This window comes from Catharus ustulatus, chromosome 17 (assembly GCF_009819885.2).
Source record: "Catharus ustulatus isolate bCatUst1 chromosome 17, bCatUst1.pri.v2, whole genome shotgun sequence".
Taxonomy (NCBI): domain Eukaryota; kingdom Metazoa; phylum Chordata; class Aves; order Passeriformes; family Turdidae; genus Catharus; species Catharus ustulatus.
The window spans coordinates 1,048,247-1,061,706 of NC_046237.1; the positions used below are offsets into that span (position 1 = coordinate 1,048,247).

The 13,460-nt window shown below is 47.7% G+C and overlaps 2 protein-coding genes across 2 annotated transcripts; one reads left to right on the plus strand and one right to left on the minus strand.

The window, feature by feature from the left end:
- Positions 1 to 4,781: 4,781 nt before the first annotated feature.
- On the minus strand, positions 4,782 to 10,921 carry DPM1 (dolichyl-phosphate mannosyltransferase subunit 1, catalytic). The gene is made up of 9 exons (XM_033075261.2): positions 10,795 to 10,921; positions 9,649 to 9,748; positions 8,983 to 9,016; positions 8,313 to 8,389; positions 8,181 to 8,206; positions 7,787 to 7,882; positions 7,214 to 7,282; positions 6,813 to 6,927; positions 4,782 to 5,223 (listed from the first exon to the last, which is right to left on the minus strand). Exons 1-9 carry the CDS (start codon positions 10,899 to 10,901, stop codon positions 5,119 to 5,121), a joined length of 729 nt encoding a protein of 242 aa, XP_032931152.1. The 5' UTR covers positions 10,902 to 10,921; the 3' UTR covers positions 4,782 to 5,118.
- A 30-nt stretch (positions 10,922 to 10,951) lies between these two features.
- MOCS3 (molybdenum cofactor synthesis 3) lies at positions 10,952 to 12,957 on the plus strand. The gene has a single exon (XM_033074915.1). It carries the CDS (start codon positions 10,952 to 10,954, stop codon positions 12,545 to 12,547), a length of 1,596 nt encoding a protein of 531 aa, XP_032930806.1. The 3' UTR covers positions 12,548 to 12,957.
- The last annotated feature ends 503 nt before the right edge of the window (positions 12,958 to 13,460 follow it).

The following is a 13,460-nucleotide window of genomic DNA, read 5'->3' on the forward strand; positions in this document are numbered from 1 at the left end:
GCTTGAGCCAGTCTGCTCCTGCCTAAAACACACAGCCCCAGGCTGAGCACCTTCCTATTTCAACACTGTTTTATTTGTGCCTTACCACTGACCACTTCATACAAAAATACAAGAGCTCCAGAAGAACAACCCACAGGTACTCTGAGGGCTGGGTTTGAGTGAGCAGAAGTGTCTGAAGGTTGGAGGAACTGAGTGTAGTGGGACATGATCGTGCAGCTGGAGATAGAAATTATATTTGATATAATATTATATTTGATATAAAATTATATCTGATAGATATTTAAGGGAATGAACACAACACAAAGATCTGTGCAAAGGACACAACAGCTCACAGAGAGACTTGGAATCCAGACAGGAGAACTGAACAGGCTGTTGGGCATCATTCCCTGTCCTGAATTCTGGGAGCCAGTGAAAGTATCTCAGTAAGTTTGTGTCCTGCTGATTGTACAGATGAGATGATAAGATAAGATAAGATAAGATAAGATAAGATATAAATAAATAAATAAGGATGGAGATGGAGGTGCACAGAGCTCCCCAAGAGCAGAAATACCAAGGAGTTCCTGGCTGGGAACATTCCCAGCCGTGCTGGTGGTACTCAGTCCATAATTCCAGTATGGAAAACCATTTGAGAAGAGTTTAGAAACTGGAATTGGCATGGCAGGGGATGAAATTAGAGCCAGATAGAGGAGTGCCAGGAGGCAGAAACACTCAGTGCACGAGAGGGGTGGTGCAGGCAGGGTTTTTAGGGTAGGGAACAGGAGGGAAAGGTGCTGTGGCAGCAGAAGCTGGAGCAGAAGGGAGCCACTGCCTGCCTCGGGGTAAAATCTGCACTGACAGGGCTGAGAAAACGGGGGGAAGGATGAGAGTGGGTGTGAAAGCAGCCCTGAATGATGGACAAGATCTGCTCCTCGTTCAGCTCAGGAGGGTTCTCGTGGTGGTTTACACAGTGTGACAGCTGTCAACAGAGAGCTGGGGAGGAAAGATAGAATTTACAAAGTTTGTGTGAAAAGATTGATGGTAAAGCTAACATTCAAGCAGTGAGGAAGAAGGAGAAAAGCAGCCTTGACATCGTTTTTCTCCTGTGTGTACAGAGTGAACAACGTGGAACAGAAGTTGGTGCTAATAGTCTTAATCTACCTTTTCTATTACAGAAGTGGGTTTTGTTTCTCACAATAGAGCCACTGAAAAAATCAGTAAAATCACTGCATTGTGAGAGACTAAACACTTCACACCAGAGGGGAGACATTACACTCCCAAACTGAATAGGTTTAATTGCACATGCATTGTGCTGCTGCTCCAGGTCGAATCTGTGCCCACATTCACCCTAGTGCTAGCTCAGGAGCAGTGTCCTGCTTGGCTTTTATTCAAATACAAAACAATTAACACAACTATTGATGGTTTTACACACAATATAATTCATTATATAATAAACACAAGTAAATTAATCAGCATTAAGACCACTGGTCTCACGCTGATCTTTAAGACCCAGCTCCTGTGCTGATCAGACACTCTATCACCTGCCAGCATTGCTGCCAGTTTCTGTTGAGCCACCACCTTGCAGGGACAACTTCCCATTTTATGCTCTCTGCTTTGTTCAAATCCCTCTCAGTGGCTGAGTTTTCAGATCTAGTTTCAGATTAAAAGGTGCCATTTGGTTTTCTCATTCCAGTTCCAATATGTTTCCCCCTGAACAGTATCAACGAGTCTGTAAGAAAGTTTTTAATTGCCACAGTGCCTGGAGAGGGAGGGTGAAATGAGCCAGGAACAGAGGAGGAAATGCTGCTCAGAATTGCTGTGCTTGGCTCTAGTTCCCTTCTTTGCCCATGTCTCCTGCAGCATGGACCAGGGCAGGTAATAAATATGTTCTAAAGCAAGGGGAGTTTGATGAGCACTCCTGTCCCCTGCACACCCCCTGCTCCTGCTGCTCCTGGGATCAGCATTTGCCTCAGCTCTGGAATGCCAGCCACTGAAATCTGTCACTGAAGTCATCCCTGCACTGGGCTCAGCAGGCAATCTGTCACTGAATTCATTCCTGCCAAGATTTCAATCCAGCCTTGTACTTGGGATCCTGATAGACCCTCAGATAAATATTATTGATTAGTCATCATTATTTTTTACTGTTGATATGCAGAAGGTTGTGGAGCCTTGCAGTTGGATTTCTACACAGTCCACTGGAAAATCTGTTTGATTGTAGTGTTTATATTGGCAATGAGGTTCATCTTTATTGCAGGCTGAGGTAAAACTCTCAGATTCTGTCAAAAATCCAAAGCAAAAGTGAAGCTGACACCCCTGAGCCTCAGAGCAGACAAATCCTCAGCAAAGAGAGCAGCTACAGATCTGGGACTGACTCTGGATTCACATTCCAGAACATAAATAAATGGGATTCACATTCCAGAACATAAATAAATGGGCTCTGAGTGGCTGTCCCAGCTTCAGCATCCTCCTGGCTCAGAGGGGCTGAAAGCTGGGCCTTGTGTGTGACCCCTGAACGTGCTCAGGGGCTGGGGAGTCTCTGCTGCCAAGGTGAGTTCCCTTCACCCCTGCATCAAACAGCTCCAGCTCTGCTCTGAACTGAGGCAGCCAGGAAGCAATTAAAGCTCCTGCTCCTGCCAGATGATTGAGTGCTTGCAGACACAGATTCCTAAGAAAGTATAATAGAGAAAGTGCATTAGCAGAGTATTTGTGCCTTCACAGGAAATGAATATGGATGTAATTAAGAAAAGCTGATTTATGTAGAACTGTAAAGCCAAGGACATAAAATGAAAAATTCTCAGTAAATGTCAAGTCAGTGTTTTGTGGTGGCCAAAACAAGGCAAGGAGAGTATTGCAATGGTATTAAGGAACTGAGAATTAAAATGCCACTATATAAATCCCTAGAACATGAATATTTCAGACATTATATGGAGTTCCAAGCACCTGATCTCCAAAGATTAAAGAAGTGCTGTTCCACTGTAGTCTGTTGCTAACATTTTGAGAACAGCAACATCACAAGACTTTCTCTTGCTAGGAAAAGCCAAATGGTTTCCAGGGTGTGTGGTGAAATGTGTGTTTGTATATCCAGCAGGGCAGGAGAGCCTGGCTGTTCCCAAGCTTCCCCTGTGCTGGGTCCATGGATTCAGAGGCAGGCAGATGGAAACTCAGATCAGTTTTCCTTCTTTCAAACACTCTTGTGGTGTCTGCTCATGTCCTGATGCCCTGGAGCTCTTGGGTTTGTTCTTTAGAGCACTTTTTTCCCTGAGAAATTTCCCCTATTTACCCAAACCCTGTTGTCCTGTCACATTTCAAACTTTCCCACAGAGCACACAGAACACTCCTGTGTACCCTAACTGATGCGTGAAAGCACCTTCCTCCAACATCATCCCATCAATAAATGAAGGAATTTTACCAGGTCATTTTCATAATTAAAATGTAGCCATGGACCTTCCAAAAGCTGAACCCTAATTCACAGCAGTCAGGTGATGAATAATTCATGCACTGGACTTCAGTTATGCATCCCTACATAAAATGAGGAAAAGATAAACTTCATGAGGCTTAATTTGCATTCCAGCAAATGATCAGCATTATGTAAATTTAAATAAACATCTGAACCCTCATTACTTGGTCATTACAAACTTTGTAACTATTTTTAACTTAAAAGAATGCTTTTTGCTATGAAACCTCCAAATGAGACATAAATAGATAAAACCTATTTACTGCAGATTTCACTTAAATCCAGAGATGTATCTCTGTATATGATTGCTCTGGTTAGTCTGCAGCAAATGAAATTATATGTAATCTTCTGAAAAAGTACAGGCAAATGTCACAAATATACAGTTCAGTCACTGTGATCCAGTTACATGTGGATTCAAAACCTGCAGCTCCATCTTTTATTATTGGAAAGCAAATTCTATCTGCAGCATTTGCTTTGGACAGTCAGCAAGGGAGAAACCATCAGAATCTGCACTGGAGAACAGAGACTACTCTAAATAACCTTTATTGCAAGTTTTAGTGAATTATTTTTACCACTGTGATGACTCTGAAATACAAATTTATCATTTATCTACAGTTTCTAAATTTTCTTCTAACATTAACAACTGCATCTGGTGTGCTGAAGGAATGCAGACAAACATGAGCCAAACAGCATTTTACAGACACTTGTTGCTTCTGTCACACCATGAATTTTCTGATCCAGGTGTCCACAAACTCCACAGGTATCCATAACAAAAAATAAAAAAAAGGAAATTTAAAATATAGATATATAAAGCCATTATCAGAATAATTTCATCCTCCTTCCTAATGCACATTTGATTGCAAGAGCTTCTGGCTCTATCAGGCTGTGAAACAAAAACTTGCATTGCTGTTTGTACTTCCTTCCTCAGGATCTTTATACAGACTTTACTAAATCCAGACTTGACTTTGCAAACTGCACTTGACATAAGGAAAAATCTGCAATATCCCTGAGGTGAATGGGTCTGTTCCCCTAAACCTGGTGAGGTCACACTCACAGACTCTAAATGTGCTTAGTTTCTGAAGAAGGGAAGGGACTCATCTGCTTCTGGACAAACACAGAATACAGAATTATTCCACACATGTGGTTCCCTTTCCTATCCAAAGAATCTCCCTCTTTCCAGTCTAGGCACAAACACTGAACTCTGATTTCCTCCTGGACTGCCCCAGCCATGAGCAGTTCTTTGGAGCTGCTTCATGACCATGTGCACATGTGCTGAGGAAAGAAAGGACACTAATTAGCATCTCTTTAAATTATAGCTACAAAGCACAGGACAAAGACAGGACACATTGCAGGGGTTTTGCCTTGCTTGTCTTTATTTCAAAACTATCCTTAGCTTCTGCTGAATAATGATTCCTTTCCAAATGCAAAAGATCATTTAGCTTTGTGTTCTTCATTAAGACTTAATTATTTTTACAAAAATAGAAAGACATTAGCCTTTATTAATTTTTAGTTTAATGTACAGTCCATTTCTGTAGGAAGGAGCATTCTGGGCTGCAGAACATTTGATTTATTGTTTAATTGTTAGGTCATAGCAGGTCTTGTGGCCAGCACACAAATCACCAAGCTTTTGATTAAATCTACACAGACATCAGAAAATGTTTGGCTAGAAAAGTGACTTCAGGATGAACTCAGGTTGTAGCAAACAAGGTCAGGAGCCCCTTCAGGAAGGAGACGATTTCATTGCCTCCCAGCTTGGATTCTCCGTACACACGGTCCACAAACGAGATGGGAACCTGTTGGAACAAGCAAAATTGTTTGTGAGTTCAGAAGCAAAACCATCAGAGATTCTGGGAACAAAAGAAGGGCCTTGGAGCTGGAGCTTGTTGGGGCATGGGGAGGAGGAAGCACCAGGCTGGCCCCCGTGTGCCAGCTCCCAGCAGGGCCTTTAATGTGCCCAGGGCTTGGGGAGTGTGGATTGACTTGGTTTATCACCTTTAAAGCTGATCCAAAGACATTACTCATGGCTGGATGATCCACCCAGGCACAGCAAACTAACAGCTCCCAAAGCCTCCAGCATTTCCTTGTCAGCCAGACTCAGAGCCTTGGAGCCAGGGCCTCAGGAAGCACAAATGTGCCCCCAAGAGCAGCTCAGCCTCAGCCTGGCTGGGAGGTGACTTCAGAACATGACAGTGCCTGTTGTGCAACACCTGCTTTTACCAGGCTTTGGCCATTTCATAGATTATTTGCAGGATTTACAGGCATTTAACACATTAATTTTGGCCTCCTTCACAAAGTGACACTGTCCAGATGAACTCACTACTCGTATTCTGCTGTCACTCCTCTGAGCACACACAGGGGACACAGGACAGGACCTGGTGAAGTACAGAACAGGAGAGATGTGCTGCAACCCCAGCTACAGCTACAGCCTGTGTCAGTTCTCATCAGCCATTTATTCCTTTTAAACTGGCACAGCTCAATCTCAAGTCTCAGCTTTGCTGGAGAAATATTTTTCCCTGGGATGCTGCTCCACAAGCAAAAAAGGTGGAAGAAAAGAGCTGCTTTGTTGTGAGGAAATGCTCTGCCCTGTGTTGATGGAGAAATGCCACACATGAAGTTTAGAGAGAGAAGGACAAGCACCAGAATTCTCTGACAATTCATAGTCCTGGAAATGAGGATGAAGATCTGGCTCTGAGATTCTCCTGCAGAGAGATTCCCAGTGAAGCATCTTTGAAGAGCAATTCAGTGAAATAAAAAAGGCAGCAGACTGCTGGAGATAGAGAATCTAACAATTTCATGGAGTTTTTTCATTCACTGTAGGCAGCACAAAGAGTTTAGAAGCAGAGTTATGAGAGCTGAAAAGTTGGGAAATATCAAGGCAATAACTGACAGAGAATGAATCTGAAATAGAATCAGGCTGCTGGAGAAAATGAAATGATTTGGAAAGACTTGAGTGGAGATGCCTGTGCAATAGGAAGCAGGGAACAGCTTTGTGCTGTATTTTGACTTCTTTTTCCCTCCTCTAAAGAGCCTTGTAAAATCGTGTGCTGCTGAAGGAATGGCAACAGGAAGAGGGGAAGGATCTGAGAAGCAGGGGAATAAATAACTGCAAGTTCAGGTCTGGCATTCACCTGACAAAGCTGGAAAAACTGAACTCTACACATGTAATTTCTTTGTATTAATTTGAGAATCTTGGCTGCTTCTTGGAAGTACCCAGAAGTGAGCAGCCTGTGTGTCCCTGGGAAGGGAAGGGAAGTTTCAGGGAAGGGGAAGGGGAAGGGGAAGGGGAAGGGGAAGGGGAAGGGGAAGGGGAAGGGGAAGGGGAAGGGGAAGGGGAAGGGGAAGGGGAAGGGAAGGTCAGTGCAGCCCCCAGCTCACCCCATACCTCTCCAACAGTGAATCCCAACTGCCTGGCCCGGACAATCATCTCCATCTGGAACACGTAGCCTTTGGAAACACACTTCTCTATCAGCTTCTCTAAGACTTCTTTTCTGTACAACCTGTAAACAATGCCAAAGGAAATACAACCTGAAGCCCAGTTTCTGGAATTGAGAAATCCAGACAGTGTGCAGGAACCTGAACTGCAATCACTCAGCTCATTACTATTTATAAAACTCTAACGAGGTCATGGGAGCAGCAGTTCTTGCAATCTAATCCACTGCTTCTTCCACCCTTTCCAAACAGATTTCACAGTGCACAGTAAAGAAGGTCTGTTCTTACTCCAGTTCCTTGTCCAGCAATTTCTTATTTCCAATAAACTTTAGGAAATGCAAACCAGAGTCCTACCTGAAACTCCCTGTTAGATCTGATGCCCCTGGTCTCAGCAGGACCTGAGTCAGAAAATTGGCTCCACGGCTGTGAGAGAAAACATGAGTGTCAGAGTTGTTTAGTACCAAAGGTGGGCTCTTACTGCAGCCATAAAAACCAGCAACAATCCAAATGCAGTCCCTGTGATGTGACTCTAACACAGATTCCTTGCAGGATAAATAAATAAATCAACACGAAGTGCTGCCTGTTCTCTGGCAGGGACAGGAGCACTCCAGCTGTGCAGGCTGAGGGGTCCCTCCCAGCTGAGCTCTGAGTCTCAGCTTGTTCCCTGCATGATGGATCTGGATGTCCCAACCTCAGGCCACTGTTCCAACCCATTTTCCAAGCCCACCTGTGCCATTCCATCCTTGGTGGATTTTAACCAAAGAATTGGCCAGTGCTGGGTGGGTGCTCCTGGTTTTTAGTGGGATTCTGCATGCCCAGCAGGTACAGCACTTCTGGGCACTAAAGAGTTCAGCTTACAGGATGGAGTACTTGGAATTCTCATTTACAAACAACAAATTTCTGTGTGAAGAACTGTAAAGTACTAACCTGATTAACTTCCTTTTCAAATCCCAGCCATACACTCCTCCATTTCCTTTATATCTTGTTCCAGATACAATATCAAAATTGCCTTCTTTCTGCTTTCTATAAACAATTGGTTTTATCAGAAAAACTGGAGGAATGTTTCAAAGCACAAATTTCAAAGTAAGAACAATCACTCTTTCAGCACAAAATGTGTATTATACAGACTTGTGAACAAATAAGAAGAGAGGAAGGGAATAGTTAGGGTGAGCATTATTCAAACACATGTTAATTGTTCTCTTATAAAGAGCTGCTTCAGGAAATGTTATAATTATCTTTTACCCACTATGGCACAGAATTTCATAGCCTGTCTCATAAATAATTTATAAAGATGAAGTTTCATACTATAATCATCACTTACCTGATAAACTCTGGAATAAATTTTGGCTGAAATGAAAGGAAGACAGATCAGAAAACAGAGCAGGGGTAAAACAAGAGCTGAAAAGCTGAGCTGCAGCAGACTGAAGGCACAGAGCACAAAATGCAGCCTTACATGGTGGGAGAGGTCAGCATCCATGATAACGATGAAATTCCCCGTGGCAAACTTCATTCCATGGATGTAAGCAGTGCCTGATGGAAACAGGAATAACTGCCCTCACTCTTTAACACACAAATGCACAGAAAAACTTCACCTGGGGATGGCTCACCATCTGAAATGTCATTTACAGAGCACCACGTGCACTCAGGAGCCACAGCACACAGGGCTCCAAATGATCACCAAAAACCGCCAGCCCCAAATGATCACCAAAAATTCCCAGTCCCAAATGATCACCAAAAATTCCCAGTCCCAAATGATCACCAAAAATTCCCAGCCCCAAATGATAACCAAAAATTCCCAGTCCCAAATGATCACCAAAAATTGCCAGCCCCAAATGATCAATAATTCCCAGCCCCAAATGATCAATAATTCCCAGCCCCAGTCTGTGCTCAGTGGGTGAGGGCAGGAGGGAAGATCAGGTCTGAGGTTCTGGGAAATGTTTTATAAACACACTAGATTTTTATCTGCATTTTTAAGCTTGTTTGTTTACAAACAACTTGATGAAAATGTGTTTCTGCTTTTGGGCTCTGCTGTGATTTTTTCTGGACCTTTATACACTGATCAATCAAAGCATCCAGCAGATTCTTTTATTTGTTTTCACTAATCAGAGTTAATAAGGACTTACCCAGGCCCAACTTCTTTGCTCTGGGTCTCAAAAGCTACAGGAGATATAGAAAACACATAAATTACTTTACATACAGTTTTTAAAAAGACTCTGAAACTTCCTATATATATATATTTAAAACAATCTTCATTAATGCAACTTAATCCAGAAATACTTCAAAAAACTTGGCATTTATGCAGTAACAGATTGGAAAAGTATCTGACTGCCAGTAAGGAAATGACAGCATCTTGTATATAACTGAGTTATGCTGTAATATACAGCATAGATAAAAATAATAAATCAAAAACTCCTGTTCTTGAGGAATGCAATGACACAGATTAAACCATAAGCCCAGCCCAGCTTTCATCTTTCTGATTTCCTTACTCCTGCAGTCGAATAAAATGAAATTAAATCTTATCCAAACCCCAGTCACTGCTCAGGAGCACACAGCAATGCACCAAGGATTGGCAACATTTTCCAGACTTTTCATGATTTTGCACATTTGGTCAGAATGCAGTATTATGAACTATTGTGATCTTACACTTGTCTAAAGCAGTTTACAACAACTTGTTCAAGGATGTGAAGAAAGTGCAGAATCCAGGGAATCCATCCCAGGTTTGTAAGAAGGCATTTACAGTACTTCCAAATTAAAAAAATAGAAAAAGAATTACTGAATACACAACTCACTATTTTATCTGATCCATAGATCTTTTCCAGCTGCCGAGCAACTTCCTGCGTCCCATCCGGGCTCCCATCGTCTATGATGATAATTTCAAAATCGATGCCACTGAAACGAGAATGATTTCCCAATGAACAGGCAGGGGCTGCCCGGGGAGGTTCAGATCCCCATCCCTGGAGGGTCCCAGGAATTCCTGGAGGTGGCACTGAGAGCTGGGGACAGGGTGGGGATGGGCACAGGGGGCACTGAGAGCTGGGGACAGGGTGGGGATGGGGCACAGGGGGCACTGAGAGCTGGGGACAGGGTGGGGATGGGCACAGGGGACACTGAGAGCTGGGGACAGGGTGGGGATGGGCACAGGGGGCACTGAGAGCTGGGGACAGGGTGGGGATGGGGCATGGGGGGGCACTGAGAGCTGGGGACAGGGTGGGGATGGGGCACAGGATAGGCTGGGAGGGTTTTTCCATCCTCAGTGATTCTGTGCATCCCTGCGGGCTAGGGACACGATGGTGATGGGACACTCGATGGGCTGGGAGCGCTTTTCCAAACTCAGTGACTCTGTACCTCACTGCGGGCTGGGGACAGGGTGGGGATGGGGCACAGGACGGGCTGGGAGGGCTTTTCCATCCTCAGTGACTCTGTGCATCCCTGCGGGCTGGGGACAGGGTGGGGATGGGGCATTCGATGTGCTGGGAGGGCTTTTCCAACATCAGTGATTCTGTTCCTCACTGCGGGCTGGGGACACGGTGGGGATAGGGCACAGGACGGGCTGGGAGGGTTTTTCCATCCTCAGTGATTATGTGCATCCCTGCAGGCTGGGGACACGGTGGTGATGGGGCACTCGATGGGCTGGGAGCGCTTTTCCATCCTCAGTGACTCTGTGCATCCCTGCGGGCTGGGGACAGGGTGGGGATGGGGCACTCGATGTGCTAGGAGCGCTTTTGTCACTGATTGATTCTGTGCCTCCCTGCGGGCTGGGGACCCCTCTCTGCACACGCATGGTGTCACTGCCATCACCCCTGTGCCACCGCCGAGTCCCTTTCTGGTCATTCCCCCCCTACAGCCACATCTGCCCGTGCCTGCGCTGTCCAAACCCCGCACCGCGCGCGTCTGCCCCGCTCCGAGTCGCGGCCGGAGCCGCTCCGTGCCCGTACCTGTCGCTGAAGGTGCGCACCAGCAGCCACACGACGAGCGGCAGGTTGTCGCGCTCGTTGTAGGTGGGCAGCAGCACGGAGACGCGGCCCGGGCCCCGCGCCGCCATGGCGGCAGTGACGCGGCGGAAGCGGCGGGGCCGGGCCGGGCACGGCGGCCATGGCGGGCGCGGCGGCCGCGCGGCTCCGCGCCGAGATCCGCCGGCGGGAGCGGGAGCTGCGCGGGCTGCGGGAGCGCCTGGCGGCCGAGCTGGCCAGGGGCGACACGGCCGAGCTGGAGGAGGAGGAGGAGGACGGAGAGCAGGAGCGGGAGGAGGGAGCCTGCGGGCTGCGGCAGCCCCCGGCGGCCGAGGCGGCGCGGGGGGACGCGGGGGATGCCGAGGATGAGGATGGAGCGCGCGGGATGCGGCAGCCCCCGGCGGCCGAGCTGGCGCGGGGGGACTCGGGGGATGCCGACGAGGAGGATGAGGACGGTGACGATGAGGAGGCAGCGCTCGGTTTCCCCGCGGAGCTGCCGCCGCTGCCGGCTCGGGCGGCGCTGAGCGCGGCCGAGATCCTGCGGTACAGCCGGCAGCTGGTGCTGCCCGAGCTGGGCGTGCGGGGCCAGCTGCGCCTGGCGCGGAGCTCCGTGCTCGTGGTGGGCTGCGGCGGGCTGGGCTGCCCGCTGGCGCAGTACCTGGCGGCGGCCGGCGTGGGCCGCCTGGGGCTGGTGGATCACGACGTGGTGGAGACGAGCAACCTGCAGCGGCAGGTGCTGCACGGCGAGGCGCGCTGCGGGCGGCCCAAGGCGCGCTCGGCGGCCGCGGCGCTGCGGCGGCTCAACTCGGCCGTGCAGTACGTGCCGTACCGCGGGGCGCTGCGGCCGCGCTCCGCGCTGCGCCTCGTGCGCCAGTACGACATCGTGGCCGACTGCTCCGACAACGTCCCCACCCGCTACCTGCTGAGCGATGCCTGCGTGCTGGCCGGCAAGCCGCTGGTGTCCGGCAGCGCCCTGCGCCTCGAGGGGCAGCTCGTGGTGTACAACCACGGCGGCGGGCCCTGCTACCGCTGCCTGTTCCCGCAGCCGCCGCCGCCCGACACCGTCACCAACTGTGCCGACGGCGGCGTGCTGGGCGTCGTCACCGGCATCATCGGCTGCCTGCAGGCGCTGGAGGTGCTGAAGATCGCCTCGGGAATGGGCTGCTCCTTGCACCGGTACATGCTGATGTTCGACGCCCTGGAGGGCAGGTTCCGCCACATCAAGCTGCGGCCGCGCAAGGCGGAGTGCGCGGTGTGCGGGGACAGCCCCAGCATCACCTGCCTGCAGGATTACGAGGCGTTCTGCGGCTCCTGCGCCACGGACAAGTGCCGGGCCGTGCAGCTGCTGCCCGCGGCCGCCAGGATCTCGGTGCAGCAGTACAAGCAGCTGCTGGATGCCGCGGTGCCGCATGTGCTGCTGGACGTGCGGCCGCAGGTGGAGGCGGACATCTGCCGCCTGCAGCACGCCCTGCACATCCCGCTCCGCCAGCTGCAGGACAGGGATCAGCAAGCCCTGCAGCTTCTGCGAGAAAGGATTGCCGAAGAAAAGCGCAGAACTGATGGGCAAACCCCTGTCCCCGTGTATGTGGTTTGCAAGTTAGGCAATGATTCCCAGAAGGCGGTGAAAGTTCTGCAGGAGTTGCCTGCCGAAGAATTGGGTTCTGTGTTAGCTAAGGATATTAAAGGGGGGCTCATGGCTTGGGCCACTAAAATTGACTCAACCTTTCCTCAGTACTAGAATTTTAAATGGTGAAAAATCCGCACTTTTTCAGAGTGAGTTCTGTAGGGTTCCATCTCCCCTCTGTATCACATGGAAAAAACAGACAGAAATATCATAATGCTTTTTTATGTTACCTTTTTTTTCCCCAAGAAAAAAAAATGCTTATTTTTGTAGCTGTCTGATTATTTTTATAAAAATGTTGATTTACCCATGAAAGTGGAAAGAAATGTGTTCCTTGGTTATGATTTAATAGTAAAAACTTGGCATAACTACTGACTTGTGCACGTGATGATTGAGAATATCCTAATTACCAATTGTAACCTGGAAAACGACAAAACACAGGATTTGTGGTTTTACTCTCTCTAAACTGCTTAACAAATTGAAACAGTGCATGAAATTAATAAAAAAATAATTCCTGCTAATCTCTAGCTGGTCTGTGCTATTCATGGGAGGGCAGAGCAGTGGATTCCCCAGCCTGAACAGAGAAACTGAGGTTACCTGGTAATGAGACATAAGTTTGACCCCGGAAGGTTTGTAAAACAGAAAATTCTTTTATCAGTGCTTAGAAGATTTCAGAGATGGGGAGATAATGAGGAGGTGAGAGAGGAAAAAAATTGATATTTATCTTTCCTCCTGCAAGGACAAAGATCTATTTCCTGAGTTTTCTCCCTGTTGCTGTGGCACTTGCACCTCCCCAGTTGGATTTGCTGGCTGGCTTGAAGAGCTCTGCACATCTGGGGAGTGTCTGTACTTCACTGAATTAAAAAAAAGAGAAATAAATAGCTTCTCAACAGAGCTGCCTGAGGCCTCACCACCTCAGCATAGTAATTATCTCCTTATATTAATTAAGGTATGGATTTCTTTACTTCCTGAGGAGGAAAAAAACACCCGTCATGACTAATCTTCACATTGCACTGGGGAAAAAAAAAGA

What these genes read in the sequence shown, in the direction of transcription:
- DPM1 (XM_033075261.2), bottom strand. Translation starts at nt 10,901, where the DNA reads ATGGCGGCGCGGGGCCCGGGCCGCGTCTCCGTGCTGCTGCCCACCTAC. An exon ending in ATGCTGACCTCTCCCACCAT is followed by an intron (nt 8,207 to 8,312) that starts GTAAGGCTGCAT and finishes CTTTCATTTCAG; the next exon opens with CCAAAATTTATTCCAGAGTT. An exon ending in TTTATTCCAGAGTTTATCAG is followed by an intron (nt 7,883 to 8,180) that starts GTAAGTGATGAT and finishes AATTGTTTATAG; the next exon opens with AAAGCAGAAAGAAGGCAATT.
- MOCS3 (XM_033074915.1), top strand. Translation starts at nt 10,952, where the DNA reads ATGGCGGGCGCGGCGGCCGCGCGGCTCCGCGCCGAGATCCGCCGGCGG.